General features: G+C 41.7%; 1 protein-coding gene across 1 annotated transcript in view; it reads right to left on the minus strand.

Moving 5' to 3' along the window:
• Positions 1–227: 227 nt before the first annotated feature.
• Positions 228–17,726, minus strand: part of LOC134221144 (uncharacterized) — a 108,339-nt gene continuing 90,840 nt past the window's right edge. The window contains exons 2-6 of the mRNA XM_062700337.1: positions 2,130–2,483; positions 1,576–2,071; positions 1,350–1,511; positions 881–1,194; positions 228–807 (exon numbers count right to left, since the gene is read on the minus strand). Of these exons, the coding sequence (XP_062556321.1) occupies positions 254–807; positions 881–1,194; positions 1,350–1,511; positions 1,576–2,071; positions 2,130–2,483 (1,880 nt within the window). The 3' untranslated portion in view covers positions 228–253. The remainder of the gene's footprint in view (positions 808–880; positions 1,195–1,349; positions 1,512–1,575; positions 2,072–2,129; positions 2,484–17,726) is intronic.

Raw genomic sequence — 17,726 nt, forward strand, 5'->3', positions numbered from 1 at the left:
CCGTTGGATCACATGCAAATGCCGTAAATTAGTGCGTCAATGCCAGATATGTAACGCGGCACCAAACAAAAATAGTCGACATGTGATACCACCACGACAGGATATGTCTTTGGTTGCCATCTCAGTGCTAATGGCGTAAGCCGACCCACCACGGCAAGGTAACATATCCGAGGGGAAGGATAAAGAAATCATGCGGCATTCGGATATAAAAATCACTTTAAAACATATTTTTCATTTTTAAATAAAAAATTGTTTAACACCTAAATTTATTACAACCTAATATAACACAGATCAGAGTTACTAACAATAATAAATACGAGGATTGTGACTGTACAGTGTGCCTGCTGGCACCGGAGCCGGGCACGCCGGGTTTGACCGTCGCTTGCTCCTGCTTCGGCTGGGAATTCGAGACCGTGTGCTGGTTGCTATTCCGTCCGGTGGTGACCACTGGCGATGATGGCGTCGAGTTGGCCACCACGGACGGCGATGAGTTGTGCTGGTGCCGATTGTTGCTGTAACTGGATGTCGTCGGCCGTATCGTGGGCACTTCCGAGTACTTGTGTGTTGGCCGGCTCGACGGTTTGAACGGTTCTGGGACACTGCAGTGGGCGACCTTGTTGAGCTCCATGCCGAACCGGTGCGGGTTAACGTCCCGTTGGCAGTGCTCGCCGGCTTCCTTGATGAAGATCTGTCGATCGGAGAGCATCGTGCCTACGAAGCATTCGTAGGTTCCGACGTCTCTCCGCTGAGTGTATGTGTAGACGATGTTTCGGTGGGTCCACTGTCCCAGACAGCGATATTCCCGCTCTAAAAAAATGTTGAGAATTGATTAGTTTTGTTTCGTAGAATTAATTTGAAATTCTATGGCGACTACACATACCTTCGTAAATTTCGTTAAACTCGCAGGCCGAAATCTGGTAGTACATGATGTCCGGTGAAACGCACTCGGACGAGAGCTTGGCGCACAGCCCTTCGTCGTCCGGGATGACGCCGGCGAACTCTCCGACAATGGGGCAGGGCGAAACGATGCTGTTGCTGTCCAGCCGTCCCTGGGTTAGCCACCGGTCGTCGTTGAAGTAGAACTCGTTGCAGATCGTGTTGGTGAAGTTAGGCTCCGACCGGGAGCTGATCTGAAACTCGAACACGTTTTCGTCCCGTCGTTGGATCTTGAGGCATTGATATTTCTCTTCGCCACTGGAAGGAGGAAGAAACGGAAAATTGGACATCTGTGTTTGTGTTTGATTGGTTATGCAAGACGGGCGATCAAAATAATTAAACTTTCTTTCGGACTTGATAGGCTTTCATCGCTGTAGTAGCGATCGTACACAAACAAAATGTGCAATAATTACCATTGCGTTTGACTGTAAACGATGTACTTGTCCGAATCGTAGCTGGTGTTGTTTTTAACGCACTTCATCGTGTAGGTTTTAAATGAAGTGTGATCTTTGTAGATGAGCTGATTCTGACTGACGATCACGTGCTCCCATTTTCCGATCAACCAGTTGGGAAAGCTGAAATTTTCAAAACAACGATTAGAATTTGTTTTGCCAAACAAAGTTTGGAGGTGAAAGCTACCTGCAGTACTGGCTAATCTGTCCGAACTCCTGCGGGATAGGGGTCAGTGCGAGGACTTCACTGTGATAATCGTTGTTGATGTTGTTACCATAAGAGTTCGCATTACGATGGTACTTGTTGATCGATCGACAAGTTGAGTCCTTGCTGAATGAGATCTCGATCTCGCCTGTTTTGGGGTTCTCAACCCACGTGGCGCATCGGTACTTTGGCCCGAGGCGGGCGTCATTGTTGGTGTTGACCAGCGCTAGGTAGTTCTGTTTGCGGAGTCCCCGCCAGTGGCCGAGGCACTCGAAGGTGACTTCCTGATCATGGAAGGCACAGTTGCGAAAGCGGAGATTCAAAGCCGACCCGGATGGACAGTTGTCCACCTCGGATTCCGGGGATTCACATTCGACGCGATCTTCGGTTCCGTTGTCGATGTTGTAGGTTAGCTTGTAACGGCCGTGGATTGGGCAGTATTCCTGGCGGACCTCGTCGTTGTTCCATTCACGGAATTCTGCGAATTGGGAGAAAGATTAATATGGAGTTTACGCTAACCTTGAAGTGAGACTTACTGTAAAGAATAATTTCAGTGCTTTTATCTTCATCCTGTAGGGCGTCGTCCCCCAGACAGGATGCCAGTGCTTTCTCCTCGTTGGTGTGACACTTGGAGATGTAGTCGTTATCGGTGGTCAGCACTCGCAGCACGTTCTTGGAAACCAATTTCAGATGGAAGCACCGAAAGCAGGAGGCCTCTTCGGTGCCCGTTTTTAGGACAACGTTATTGTCGTGCCGCTTGTGGCAGTTTCCCCAGATCGGGATCGCACTCTCGGTGATGTTGATGCGGCTGTACCGAACCGACCCATCTGTGACGGTATTCTGGGTGATGTACTCTCCTTGGTACTCAATCGGGAAGTAACATGCAGCCGCTGGAATGGAACGAGAAGGAAACGGTGTCGATTGAACGTAATTGTTTCTAATGTTTTTGAAGTGGGGAAATTTAATCTGAGGGATGGTCGTTAAAGGAAAGATCTGGCTCAATTGCTGCTCGTCATAGATGTAGAAGCTTTGCACAATGGGGCCGCAGGCAGGAAGGAATTTCGCGCTTGGCGGCACACCCAGCAAGAAGTGTCAGATGGCACAACTCGATGCGGTCTGTTGGGTGTTTTACCGTTTAGGAAGAGGAAATTGTATTGTGCATCGATGACGCTAGTGATGGTAATGGCAGCTAACTATGCAACGCTAGTCTTTGCGGTAAGCTGGTTGTCTTAAGTAATTTGTAGTGCAGCGAGAACTGTGGCAATCAAAAGGGGCGACGCGTCATGGTGGTGCGCTCTATGAGACACCAGGGAATTAGTCACGGCGTGTGATTGAGCTGCGTACTGTGTGTTAATTTTCTCGGCACCAACGGAAGGTGTGAACGAACTCGCATCGCAGAGAGACCAAAGTTGACAGGTGCTAACAAGTCAACTGCAAAGTGTTTCAATTTCACAGCTTCCAACCTCGCTGCCAACTATTCGACCCGAGCGCCACGCGGAACCATAGCAACAACGCGAGGAATTCGGATCGATCACGGCCTGCTGGGGCAAGACAAAAGAACGAAGCACAAATATGAAGACTTTTGAAAGATTCATGTAGTGTGATTATTTCGACCCACCAGCATTTTTTCGGCTTTCTTCTACTGATCTACCAGTTATGTAGTTAGGGGGAAGGGGGGTGTAGTGGACATAGTTTAAATGAAAAAAAAATCAGGTGAATAATTCAAAATTATTATTATCCTTCTGAATGCGATATGACCTTCCTTTCTGATTGAATTTTATTGCGAATGTAGTCTATCAAATACTTTGATCGAGCATTTCAACTCTATTTGTTCGTGTCAGCTAAAGAGGCTATAAACTACAGAGGAAGATAAAAAGAATAATTCGCCGACAAGAGCATCCAAGAAATTGTTTATCGTTTTTTTGTGACAGATCTCGACCCAACAGAAGAAGACCATTTTAGCGCCTTATCCACGTTAAATGTTTGTTGATTTGAATTGGACATGGACTGGATTCGGATTGGATTAGGATTTGAATCAAGATTTGGATTAAGATTTGGATTGTATTTGAGTTAGGATCTACATTAGGATATGGATTTGTATTTGGGTTGGATTTGGGTTGGATTTCGATTGTATTTGGATTGAATTTGAATTCGATTTGAATTTGGAATAGAATTGGATTAGATTTGGATTGGATTTTAATTTGAAATGGATTTCGATTGGATTTGGATTGCATTTGGAATGAATTAAGATTGGATTTGGATTTGCATTGGATCTGGATTGGATTTGGATTGGGTTTCGATTGGGTTTGGATTGGATTTGGATCGGATTTGGATTGGATTTGGATTAGATTTGTTAGGATTTGGATTGGATTTCGATTTGGATTGGATATGGATTGGATTTCGGTTGGATTTGGATTGGATCGGATTGAATTTTGATTGGATTTGGATTGGATTGGATTGGATTCGTACTGGATTCGTATTTGGATCAGATTTGAATTGGATTGGTTTTGGATTTGGATTGGATTCGGACCGGATTTGGATTGAATTTGGATCAGATTTGGATTGGATACGGTTTGAATTTGAATTGGACTAGATTTGCATTGAATTTGGATTGGATTTGAATTTTGGTTGGATTTGAATTGGATTGGATTTAGATTGAATTTGGATTGAATTTCGAATGGATTTAGATTAGATTGGATTGAATTTGCATTGGATTGAATTGAATTGGATTTTGATTGAATTTTGATTTGGATTTGGGTTGGATTTGGATTTGGATTGAATATGGATTGGATTTGGATTGGATTTGGATTGGATTTGGGTTGGATTTGGATTGGATTTGGATTGGATTTGGGTTGGTTTTTGGATTTGGATTGGATTTGGATTGGATTTGGATTGAATTGGGATTTGATTTGGATTGGATTTGGATTGGATTTGGATTGGATTTGGATTGGATTCAGATTGGATATGGCTTTGGATTTGATTTGGTTCGGATTTGTATTGAGTTTGGATTGGATTTGAATTGGGATTGAATTTGGATTGGATTTGGATTGGATTTGAATTTTGATTGTATTTGAATTAGATTGGATTTAAATTGAATTTGGATTGAATTTCGAATGGATTTAGATTAGATTGGATTGAATTGAATTGGATTTGGATTGAATTTTGATTTGGATTTGGGTTGGATTTGGATTTGGATTGAATATGGATTGGATTTGGATTGGATTTGGGTTGGATTTGGATTGGATTTGGATTGGATTTGGATTGGTTTGGTTGGTTTGGTTGGTTTGGATTGTTTTGGATTGGATTTGGATTGGATTTGGATTGGATTTGGATTGGATTTGGATTGGATTTGGATTGGATTTGGATTGGATTTGGATTGGATTTGGATTGGATTTGGATTGGATTTGGATTGGATTTGGATTGGATTTGGATTGGATTCAGATTGGATATGGCTTTGGATTTGATTTGGTTCGGATTTGTATTGAGTTTGGATTGGATTTGAATTGGGATTGAATTTGGATTGGATTTGGATTGGATTTGAATTTTGGTTGTATTTGAATTGGATTGGATTTAGATTGAATTTGGATTGAATTTCGAATGGATTTAGATTAGATTGGATTGAATTTGCATTGGATTGAATTGAATTGGATTTGGATTGAATTTGGATTTGGATTTGGGTTGGATTTGGATTTGGATTGAATTTGGATTGGATTTGGATAAGGATTTAGATTGGAGTTGGATTTGGATTTGGATTTGGTTTGGAATGGATTTAGATTGGATTTGGATTCAATTTGGATTGGATTTGAATTGGATTCAGATTGGATTTGGATTTGGATTTGATTAGGTTCGGATTTGTATTGAGTTAGGATTGGATTTGGATTGAATTTGGATTGGATTAGATTTGTATTGGATTTGGATTGCATTTGGATTGGATTTGGATTGGATTTGGATTGGATTTGGATTGGATTTAGATTGGATTTGGATTGGATTTGGATTGGATTTGGATTGGATTTGGATTGGATTTGGATTGGATTTGGATTGGATTTGGTGTGGATTTGGATTGGTTTGGATTGGTTTGGATTGGTTTGGATTGGTTTGGATTGGTTTGGATTGGTTTGGATTGGTTTGGATTGGTTTGGATTGGTTTGGATTGGTTTGGATTGGATTCAGATTGGATGTGGCTTTGGTTTGATTTGGTTCGGTTTGTATTGAGTTTGGATTGGTTTGGTTGGGATTGGTTTGGATTGGTTTGGATTGGTTTGGATTGCGTTTAGATTGGTTTGGATTGGTTTGAATTGGTTTTGATTGGGTTTGGATTGGTTTGGATTGGTTTGGACTTGATTTGGATCGGTTTGAATTGGTTTGGATTGGTTTGGATTGGTTTGGATTGGTTTGGATTGGTTTGGATTGGTTTGGATTGGTTTGGATTGGTTTGGTTGGTTTGGATTGGTTTGGATTGGTTTGGATTGGTTTGGATTGGTTTGGATTGGTTTGGATTGGTTTGGATTGGATTGGGATTGGTTTGGGATTGGTTTGGATTGGTTTGGATTGGTTCGGATTGGTTTGGCTTGGATTGGATTGGTTTGTATTGGTTTGGATTGGTTTGGATTGGTTTGGATTGGTTTGGTTTGGTTGGTTTGGATTGGTTTGGATTGGTTTGGATTGGTTTGGATTGTGTTTGGATTGTGTTTGGATTGGTTTGGATTTGATTTGGATTGGTTTGGATTGGTTTGGATTGGTTTGGATTGAATTTCGATTTGATTTGGATTGGATTTGGATTGGATTTTGATTGGATTTGGATTGGATTTGGATTGGATTTGGATTGGATTTGGATTGGATTTGGATTGGATTTGGATTGGATTTGGATTGGATTTGGATTTGGATTGGATTTGAGTTAGGATTTGAATTGGATTTGAGTTAGGATCTGGATTTGGATTGGATTTGGATTTGACTTGGATTGGATTTGGATTGGATTTTGATTCGGATTGGATTTGAGTAAGGATCTGGATTGGAAATTGGATTTGATTTGGGTTTGATTTGGATTGGATTGGATTTGGATTGGATTTGGATTGAATTTGGATTGAATTTGGATTGGATTTGGATTGGATTTGGATTGGATTTGGATAGGATTTGGATTGGATTTGGATTGGAATTGGATTTGGATTGGAATTGGATTTGGGTTGGATTTGGATTTGGATTGGATTTGGATTGGATTTGGATTGGAATTGGATTTGTATTGGATTTGGATTGGATTTGGATTGGATTTGGATTGGGTTTGGATTGGATTTGGATTGGATTTGGATTGGATTTGGATTGGATTTGGATTGGATTTGGATTTGGATTGGATTTGAGTTAGGATTTGAATTGGATTTGAGTTAGGATCTGGATTTGGATTGAATTTGGATTGGACTTGGATTGGATTTGGATTGGATTTGGATTGGATTTGGATTTGATTTGGGTTTGATTTGGATTAGATTTGGATTGGATTTGGATTGAATTTGGATTTGATTTGGGTTTGATTTGGATTGGATTTGGATTGGATTTGGATTGGATTTGGATTGGATTTGGATTGGATTTGGATTGGATTTGGATTAGATTTGGATTGAATTTGGATTGGATTTGGATTGGATTTGGATTGGATTTGGATTGGATTTGGATTGGATTTGGATTGGATTTGGATTGGAATTGGATTTGGATTGGATTTGGATTGTATTTGGATTGGATTTGGATTTGATTTGGGTTTGATTTGGATTGGATTTGGATTGGATTTGGATTGGTTTGGATTGGTTTGGATTGGTTTGGATTGGTTTGGATTGGGTTTGGATTGGTTTGGATTGGTTTTGATTGGTTTGGATTGGTTTGGATTGGTTCGGATTGGATTCGGATTGGTTTGAGTTAGGATTTGAATTGGTTTGAGTTGGGATCTGGTTTGGATTGGTTTGGATTGGTTTGGATTGGTTTGGATTGGTTTGGTTGGTTTGGATTGGTTTGGATTGGTTTGGATTGGTTTGGTTGGATTGGTTTGGGTTAGGTTTGAATTGGTTTGAGGTTGGGATCTGGTTTGGATTGGTTTGGATTGGACTTGGATTGGTTTGGATTGGATTTGGATTGGTTTGGTTTGATTTGGGTTTGATTTGGATTAGATTTGGATTGGTTTGGATTGGTTTGGATTTGATTTGGGTTTGATTTGGATTGGTTTGGATTGTGTTTGGATTGGTTTGGATTCGGTTTGGATTGGTTTGGTTGGTTGGATTAGATTTGGATTGGTTTGGATTGGTTTGGATTGGTTTGGATTGGTTTGGATTGGTTTGATTGGTTTGGATTGGTTTGGATTGGTTTGGATTGGTTTGGATTGGTTTGGTTGGAATTGGATTTGGATTGGTTTGGATTGTGTTTGGATTGGATTTGGTTTTGATTTGGGTTTGATTTGTATTGGTTTTGGATTGTATTTGGATTGGTTTGGATTGGATTTGGATTGGTTTGGATTGGTTTGGATTGGGTTTGGATTGGTTTGGATTGGTTTTGATTGGTTTGGATTGGTTTGGATTGGTTCGGTTGGATTCGGATTGGTTTGAGTTAGGATTTGAATTGGTTTGAGTTGGGATCTGGTTTGGATTGGTTTGGATTGGTTTGGATTGGTTTGGATTGGATTTGGATTGGATTTGGATTGGATTTGGATTGGATTTGGATTGGATTTGGATTGGGTTTGGATTGGATTTGGATTGGATTTGGATTGGATTTGGATTTGGATTGGATTTGAGTTAGGATCTGGATTTGGATTGGATTTGGATTGGACTTGGATTGGATTTGGATTGGATTTTGATTGGATTTGGATTTGGATTGGATTTGAGTAAGGATCTGGATTGGGATTTGGATTTGATTTGGGTTTGATTTGGATTGGATTTTGATTGGATTTGAATTGGATTTGGGTAGAATTTGGATTGGATTTAGATTGGATTTGGATTGAATTTGGATTGGATTTGGATTGCATTTGGATTGGACTTGGATTGGATTTGGACTGGATTTTGATTGGATTTGGATTGGATATGAGTTAGGATCTGGATTGGGATTTGGATTTGATTTGGGTTGGATTTGGATTGGATTCGGATTGGATTTGGGTAGAATTTGGATTGGATTTGGATTGGATTTTGATTGGATTGGGATTGGGATTGAATTTGGATTGGATTTGAGTTAGGATCTTGATTTGGATTTGATTTGGGTTGGATTTGGATTGGATTTGGTTCGGATTTAGGATTTGAATTCGATTTGGATTGGATGTGGATTAGATTTTGATTGGATTAAGTTTAGATTGGATTAGATTTGGATTGGATTTGGATTGGATTTGATTTGGATTTGCATTGGATTTGGTTTGGATTTGGAATGGATTTGGATTGGATTTGGATTAGATTTTGATATTTGATTGAATTCGAATCGGATGTTGGTTGAATTTGGATTAGATTTAAATTGGATTTGGATTTTGGATGAATTGACTCTATTATTGAAAAATTGTAGTAAATATACGTTTCTTGTGTAGAACAATCTTGAACGGACAAACTTATGAGGCTGATTAATGCGAACTTTGTAGGAGAAACCCCATCTCGCTACGCCAGTGCTCGTCAACAGCGGTCACATCCCTCCAAGCACAGACGACTGGTAAATGTTGGGCTCGTTTCTTGGAAAACAAACATGGTTTAGTTCGATTCGAGCTCAGTCAAAGAACACGGCGGCACTGAGGATGAAAGATAGGCGTCTAGCGAGCGGCGCTGCCCTCAGACCCCAAACCGTCCAACCAGCAGTCGAACGTGTGGGTATGTCCCTGTCTGATTTTTATTCTCGGCGCGAGTTCATGTACGTACATACGTACAATTCGGTTTCGGGGAGGTTGATGGAGAGATACACCTCGGTGTTTTTATTTTCTGGCTCCATCCAATTCCACTCGGCGAGCGCCCACGCGGGAAATTCCTTCTTCCAAAACGCAGGCGGTCGAGTCTTCGTTCACGAGCGTTTTGCATGTGTGTCTGTGGCTTCAATTGAATTGCTCGCTCGAAGTACCCTCTGCCGCGATGTGAACCAGCAGGGCCACGCGGAGTAGGCTTGGGTTCGTTCTCTTGCGGAAAAGTGTCGCCGCGCCTACTGGATGGGGAGACCCTGCCGGGTGGATAACTCCCATCAAGATTGCTCCTTTTGTTGTGCAAAACCTACGCGCACCAGACAAATGAAAGACGAGTGCATACTTGAGTTGAGCCCCTGCGCGATGACGCGGCGATGCGATGGCTTTTTCCCATCACGTGGTGGTGAAATATTGCCTGCCGGGGTCCGCCCGATTACCGAACCCGTTCCCCGTTGCGTTGCGTTGTAGGCAAATGCCTCATCGCACGCACAGATTGAGCTGCGCTGGTTAGTCATCGTCTGCTCCCTTCCGATGTGTATAATTAAATCCGCCGACGGATGGGAATTTAATTAAAATCCAATCTACAGCTGCTTAGCGAGATGCGCGTACCGGCGCCCATATGGTTTGACCACCGGACTAGTTCCACTGGCAGCTCCTCCCCGGTCCTAATTACTATTATTTCCCAGGCCTGTGGGTACAGATCAGGTGCGGCTTGCACGGGTCCCGTTAAACTGCATCTCGCAGACGATCGCGCAGTAGCCGTTACCGTTTTCACTGTTTTGTAAAACAGTGCGCTTTACACGGTCGTTACATCGCCCGCATGGATGCTTATGCTGCGCGGCTAGGACCCTACCAGATAAGCGCGCTTTCGCTCAAAACACTCGGCCCGATCGGACGCCGAAGCGCAACTCATCAGCGATGTTGAACATAGCGTTTTGCATGTTGGGAGTGATTGCGAGCCAGTGTGTGCCAGATCCCGGCTCCTCCTGGTGTGATTACACGGCTGCATGCAACTGGATCGGTTGGCTCTGGACGGCAGATAATGCACACAACTGTGCGGTGCCGGTGGGTGTCGGGCAGCCGAGGAGCACATTGGGCGACCAAGCCGTGTTGAAGATTGTGTCGGGTGGCTGTTGATGCATTATGCCCATTTATGTTGTTAGCCCTTCACCGCTGGAGCATAGGACCGTCGCGTTTGTTACGCGAATCGGAGAAAACTAGACTCTCGTGTTGCGGGGCTGAGGCTGTGGTGGCGTGCTCATTTTGATGCTTTTATGATAATTGCGGTGGTTTCCTTTCACTACGGGTAATGGGCTTCGGGGTGGTGCGCGCTGCGCTTGCTTGGATGAAAGATGCGCCTTCTAATCTGCAAGGTTGAGTGACTCCGAAGTTTGCGATCGTAGTAACTCTATGTGTTGTTGGAAATCGAGCAAAACTGAAAATTTTGTTTTCATGATCAAATACTGTTGTATAGATTAAGATTCATGAAATTCGGATTTTTTTTGCGTCAACGACGTTATCAGCTTTTCCTTTCAACTTTTAGCTTCCTCGGCTGTACCATTCAACATAGCACTGAAAAAAAATCCTATTCTAAATCTAAAATTTGCAGTCCTTCTGCTTATTTTGACTTAAACACGACTCAGTCCGTGATAGATGGCTTCATAACCAGTAACCCAAGTAGCACACGCAACATCTTCCAAAAAGCACCTTGTTTCTATTCAGTTTTATTAAAGGCATTGGAAATACATCAAAGCACGGAAAAGTTGCATCACGATGTCAAAAACGTTCGAGTTGTGATCAATGTTTCATTAACATTGCAATAAAGTACGTGTTTGAAATTTGGAAACAAACAACCAAAGAATACTGCACTTTATGTTGCAAACATGAAACAAAATCATCAAGTTGCAAATTTTTTAACATGTAACTTCAATGCATCTTTCAAAATTTATTTGTTTGTTTAAATTAAGTTGCAGATAAGTTGAGTGTGTCTTCATGTTTAATTTGGCATCGTTCAACGTTTTGACACATTTTTTTCCGATGATAGTGCAATCAAGTAACAGAAAACCCGAGCACAAAACTTCATAATCGTATGGATTTTTTGGTGAGTCAACTTGCAGTCCCTTCGAAATGTTGAATGGTGCTGTGGTAGAGGTACAGTGAAGGACTATCAATCACAAGATCCATAAATCGAATCCAGTTTTATATTTTTTTCCGCTGTAGTATTTTGCAACATTATTGCAATTTTACTGCAATCAAAGGATGTTTCCGTAGGCTCCACCTCTTGTGCTTTTTAGATTGCAAGAGAATTATATTTGATGGCACATACGCAAAGACTGTCTCTTTCCGAATAGTTGCAACACAGGGAAATGTGCAGCAGTGAAACAAGTTGTGCTGCTTGGGAAGAATAGAAAGTTTAATAATAAACACCTGTTGTGGTTCATTTTATTTTGTTTGTTACAATTGTTTAAATGATATTTATTCGTGAACCAGTAGACCTCCGTTTCACCTAAGATTCTCTGATTCTTTTACATTCGCAATTTTATTTAGATATCGGTTAATCATTTGATTCTACAGGGGATGGGTTTCGAACCACCACAGTAACATATCTTGTCTTCAAAAATTACCAAATTTGGTTCAGTTTGCTTGATTAGTTTTCAAGATATGCAGAAATGTATGTTTCATCTGTATGGGAGCCCCCTTTCCAGAGGAGGAGGGGTTTCGAACCATCTCAGAAACATTTCTTGCTTTCAAATACCAACATACACCAAATTACGTTCCATTTACTTGATTTGTTCCAAAGGGGGAGGGGTTTCGAACCACCATATAAACATTTCTTGTACATATTCGAAAACCTTCACATGCCAAATTTGGTTCCGTTTGGGAATTAGTTCTCGAGTTATGCAGTTATGCAATTTCTGTTTCATTTGTAGGGAAGTCCCATTTTCCAAAACGAGGAGGGTTATAGAAACATCGTAAGGACTTTTTTTATTGAGTTTTTTTTACACAGTCCCATTGATTACCTATAACATTGCCGAAGACACCAAAACGATCGGACAACAAGCCATTTTAATAAAAATGTTTTAGGTGTTTTTGCTTCGGCCCTTCTTAAAATTTAAGTTTGGGTTAAAGTTGTAAACAAATCTGACCTGTGGTTGTGGAGGTCGTAGTTAGTTGACGACTAACAAGCTGTCCCGGGATGATTTTCTTGTTCAAGACACTACATTTTTACAAAAATACTTTTCTAGTTGTTTCCCTTGAAGAGAAGAAAAGAAAAAAAGTTGCCTTCAACGAGTGCTCAATCTACTTAGCACGCGCGAGCTATTAAGTTCGAGATTCTTTGAAGAGCGGTCCCAGTATCGACATCAGTGGTATTCTTTCGCGCAATTGTCGGATGCTGCAGATCCGGTTTGCTGTAAATAATCATACGGCCGTCGTCAGCAACATCATCAAGATTTCGCAATCCATCCAACAATAATGGCCGTCGGTGGTGGTTGCTGTAGAAATCTCGTCGTCAATGCACTACTAAAGCGAAATTTTCTCGCATACTTATAGTAAATGTCGCACTTAATCGGTCCTTTTTCAAGACCATTATTTTACGAAGAAAAAGTTTTTGTTTGACGTATTGAAAATAGTCGCACCTGTGAAATTTTCTCACGAATTCTTACTATCGTTTTGCTGCTGTTAGTGGCTGGAAAGAAGCATTGAGAGAAATTTTCGCCAGAGGCGATCGCCGACGGATAGTTGCTGCAGAGAATTATTCATAAAAATGGCGTCTATAGCAAATAGGCGGTACATCATTGCGTGGCTGTCGGCGGTGACAGCAGAATTGTGCAAGTGCAATTCCCTCTCTTATTGCTCACACGCTGCCGACTAATCTGCTTTACCAAGATTTTTAAGCAAATTCTATTGAGCCCTGCCGAGTGTGATGACGATCGCACGGTGATTTCTAGCAAAACCGCAAAAGCATGCTGGAAAACAGCTTTCTGAATTAACTTGAGACGCTGTCGTCGCCGATAGCGGCCCAAGTAACATCAGTGATGGCCGTCGGCGGTGGTTGAAGAAAATGTCTTTGCTGAGAAAAGATAACGATCTGTTTGTAACGTACATATTTTACACTTCACATAATTTTTTTTGTGATTAGTAGACCTACCCAAAATTATTATTTCTTCAAAATGTAAATATCGAAAGACATCAACATTGGGGGAAGGGTCGTTTGGCCGGAACCCATTTGGCCGAAAGCCATTTGGCCGAATGCCACTAGGCCGAACAAACCATTAGGCCGAAACCCATCTGACTGAAAGTCATTGGGCCGACAGGGTCATTGCACGGAAAGGGTAATTTGGCCGAAAGGGTCGTTTGGCCGAAAGGTTCGTTTGGCCGAAAGGGTCGTTTGACCGAAAGGCTCATTTGCCCGAAAGGATAATTTGGCCGAAAGGGTCGTTGGGCCGAATAGATCATTTGGCCGAATAGGTAAATTGAAAAGTGAGAAATTAGGAATGAGAAGAGAGGCGGCCAAATGAGCTTTTAGGTCAAATGAGCCTTTCGGCCAAATGACCCTTTAGGCCAAATGACGTTTTCGGCCAAATGACCCTTTAGGCCAAATGACCCTTTAGACCAAATGACCTTTTCGGCAAAATGACCCTTTCGGCCAAAAGGCCTTTTCGGAAAACGACCCTTTCGGCCAAATGACCCTTCCGGCCAAACGATCCTTTCGGCCAAGAGACCCATTTGGCCAAATGACTTTCAGCCAAACAAATTTCGGCCTATTTGCATTCGGCCAAATGACTTTCGCCCGAATGGGTTTCGGCCAAATGACCCTTCCATATTAAAAATATATTGAAAGATGTTTTCAATAGCAAACCATAAGCAGTAGGAAGTTCATGAAAACGCACATCCAGTGAAAAAGGTTCGTCGGGGAAAAAGTAGAAGGTTGTATCCTGCTGGTGCTGGTGCTGAGATAAAAGGCGATATTCGATTGAAAATTTACTCAACTGGTAGCAATTTTCAGACTTGTTGTATGAATGATGTGAATAATTTTTTCCCAAGCAATTATGAGTTGCACTTTGAAGAAAATTCGTGTCAGTTCAAACTTCTCCCATGTCATATGATGGTTCTGATAAAAACCAAATTGTTTTCCACAATTCGCCTATCCAATCACAAGCAGCAACAAAGCTTATGATTTGAACATTGAAAAATATTTGTCTCGGCTCAACCTTCTCTCGTGTAAAATTATGATTCTGAAAAGAACCCATTTGTTTTCAGTAATGCATCTTTCAAATCACAAATAGCGACAGAAACCGAAGCAGAAACAAGAGAAAATTTCATTTCATTGCTACTGACCATAACGTCAGCCACTCGATAAGTTGCCGCTAAAACGCGATATACCATCCATGCGAATCAATTTTCGCAGCATCTCCCTCCGAAGAACGCTTGCGCTGCTGCCGACGCCAAGCGATTAAAATTTGCACTTTGAAGAAGTAAAAGAAGAAGAAAATGCATTGGCCCTGGTTATGTACGAAAGCACTGGGATCAAACGAACGAAAGGCGGAGCAAGCCAGCCGGTGCCAATGATACGGCTCCCAAAGGGGCGGGGCCTCGGTCTCCATGCAAACAACGTGTTCTGACCAGCCGAAGTCTGGTTTCTCGACAGAATCGGCAGGACAATTGCATTGCAGCCCCAGACTACGAGCGAGCGGTGGCAGCTAGGCTCGGAGAAACATCATCAAGGGCGTCTCATCGAAGGCGTCGAGCATCATAAACAGCCTCGTAAACGACACCTTCGTGCGTATCGAGCTGGCCAAGCCCGCCGTCTCGGAGGGTTCCAAAGTCGTCATCAAGTAAGTCAGCTCCTAGTGAATGAACGAGGACGTAGCTCCACTTATAACGGCCCTTTTCAGGGCCCCAGTCCCACTCAAAGAGGAAAAAAGTTTTCGTACCGCGCACGGAGGAAATAAAAGTTTTGAAATGGATTTCCACTTCATAGCCACTGTCAGCCGCTGGAACACGATAGACGTCATCCATTCTAGTACATTGCAAGGAGCAACCTTGCAAGGTTGTGAGAAAAATCCAACGTCGTTAGCGGCTATAATTCGGTTTTCTACTGAATTGATAATACAATGATAGATTTGATAAGAATCGATTTTGATCTACAATGCGCCTTTTTAATCACTCATAGCAAACGAACGATAGTTCGTAAAAATTTCACTTGACTGCTGCTGCTGTCGAACAGTCATTCGATAATTTTCTGCTAAGTAGCCACTATAAAGAAAACATTTTCAGTGACGCCACTAGTATCCGGGGACCGTAAGCGACGCCATTTTTGCAATCAACCCTTTCTTCTAATAAAATTGTGGTCCTGAGAAGAACCGATTTTCTTTTACATACAATGCTGCACTAACAGCAACTAAACGATAGTCCGAAGATTGCTGCTTTTGGCGACGACCTATTGACGATCCGCTTTCTGCTCCTACGGGTGTCATCGTTGTGTCCGCTCTCCGAGAAAACTTAATTGAACTGAGGATTAGAGTCCAGCCCGTAAGTTGCACGATTTTGATGTCTGTGCTTGCGATGCACATACGCGATTGGTTAGTTTACCGATTTTTCACAGTGCCTGGTAAAATTCAATTTTTCAATAGTTTAGAACCTTGAATGCATTTTTTTCGATAGTTGAGCAAAATCTTAAAGAGTTCGTCGATCGATTAATACCAAAATCACAGATAAACAGACGTCTCACTTAAAACATGTTCCCTCGTTCATCATTTTAACGGTGGATTCAATTTTTGTAGGTGGTCGATTGGCCACCGATGGCGCTTCAGTTGATTTTGCTTGTGTTTGACGTTTACACACCACCGCCATCTAGTTGCCGCTTGACCATACACATGGAATCAATCTTGGGCTATAGTGTTTTCGTGACGATAATTTTGATTGAATTTTGTTCTAAGTGAGACGTCTGTTTTTCTGTGCCATAATCTTAAAATTCGGATGAAAGATGGCTGAGTTATTAGCCCATACTCCCTAACCATTTTTCGTGACGATCTCTCTTCCCGAATAACGTAATCCTACGTCAAAAGATGACGTCACACTGGAACACGGGGCTATACAGTGTTGACCCGATTTTATCACGTTTTCGACCCAATTTTGTCCCTTCAATTTTTTTTGAAAATTTTAGTCATTCTTTTTATTTCCGTAAGTAATACCACAAAAAACAATGATTTTCATGAAATAACTTTCACCACCTGTAGTTTATTATGAACTGAGTTTTTGTTAAGGAATCTGTAAGCATGTTCGACAAGAAATATCGGGTACCGTTCACGTATTTTGCCCTTCAAATGCGTAAAATTTATAAAATGCTTCATAATTGTGAAATGAATTAAAAAATTGAAAATATTTTTCTTCCAATTTTGTCACATGCCCTGTTTTATCACCACAAAATTTTTCAGGGGGTAATAAAATCGGGATATTACTGCAGAACGACAGCGGCTGTTTGAATTAGTGTGGTATTGAGTGAGTTGCTGACAATCATCACTGTCTTGAACTAAAAAAATAAATGATTTTAAATGATCAAACATTTAATAAGCTGGAGATGCTTCACAGTTGTGGAAGTATAAACAGAGTAGGAGAATAACTATTCCGGGTGTATTGGTCACTTAATACCAAAATGTTATGAACAATTCTAAGCATTATGAAAAAAATACCTAAAACTTGTGCTTTCAAATCAGCTGAGCATGGTATGTTCGGTTAAAATACGATGTAGTATACCATTTAAATGGAGATATGCCTTAAAAACGGAACTCCTCTTTCACTATGTTCCACAATACCTCACAGCACAGGTGTACCCAAGATGATGGGGAAAACGCGTGGAAAAACTGCAACAACTACTCGCATTTAACAAACAACCAACGAATGAGAGCAAATGTAAAAATTGCAATTACACTATTTGTTCGCCAAAGAAGTTAGAATTTCGCTTCGAATGCTGCAGTGCTGGGCTCTTCCCGGGAAGCGATCGGGCGGGGAGCGCTGGAACAAGACAGCATAAAACCAACGGACGACCCCTCGCTGCGCGGCGGATGGTGGCGGTGCGAATATGTGAACACACACGCGCTTCCCATTGCCTCTACTTGGACGAGAAAAGAAATAGCAACATGTACACAATAATGGCAACATAAATAAACATGTAACAAAACAACAGCCGCAGCGGCACACAGTCCAAATCGAGGTCCAAGCAGCAGCGCGGTGGCTTTAT

This window comes from Armigeres subalbatus, chromosome 1, assembly GCF_024139115.2.
Source record: "Armigeres subalbatus isolate Guangzhou_Male chromosome 1, GZ_Asu_2, whole genome shotgun sequence".
NCBI classification, from domain to species: domain Eukaryota; kingdom Metazoa; phylum Arthropoda; class Insecta; order Diptera; family Culicidae; genus Armigeres; species Armigeres subalbatus.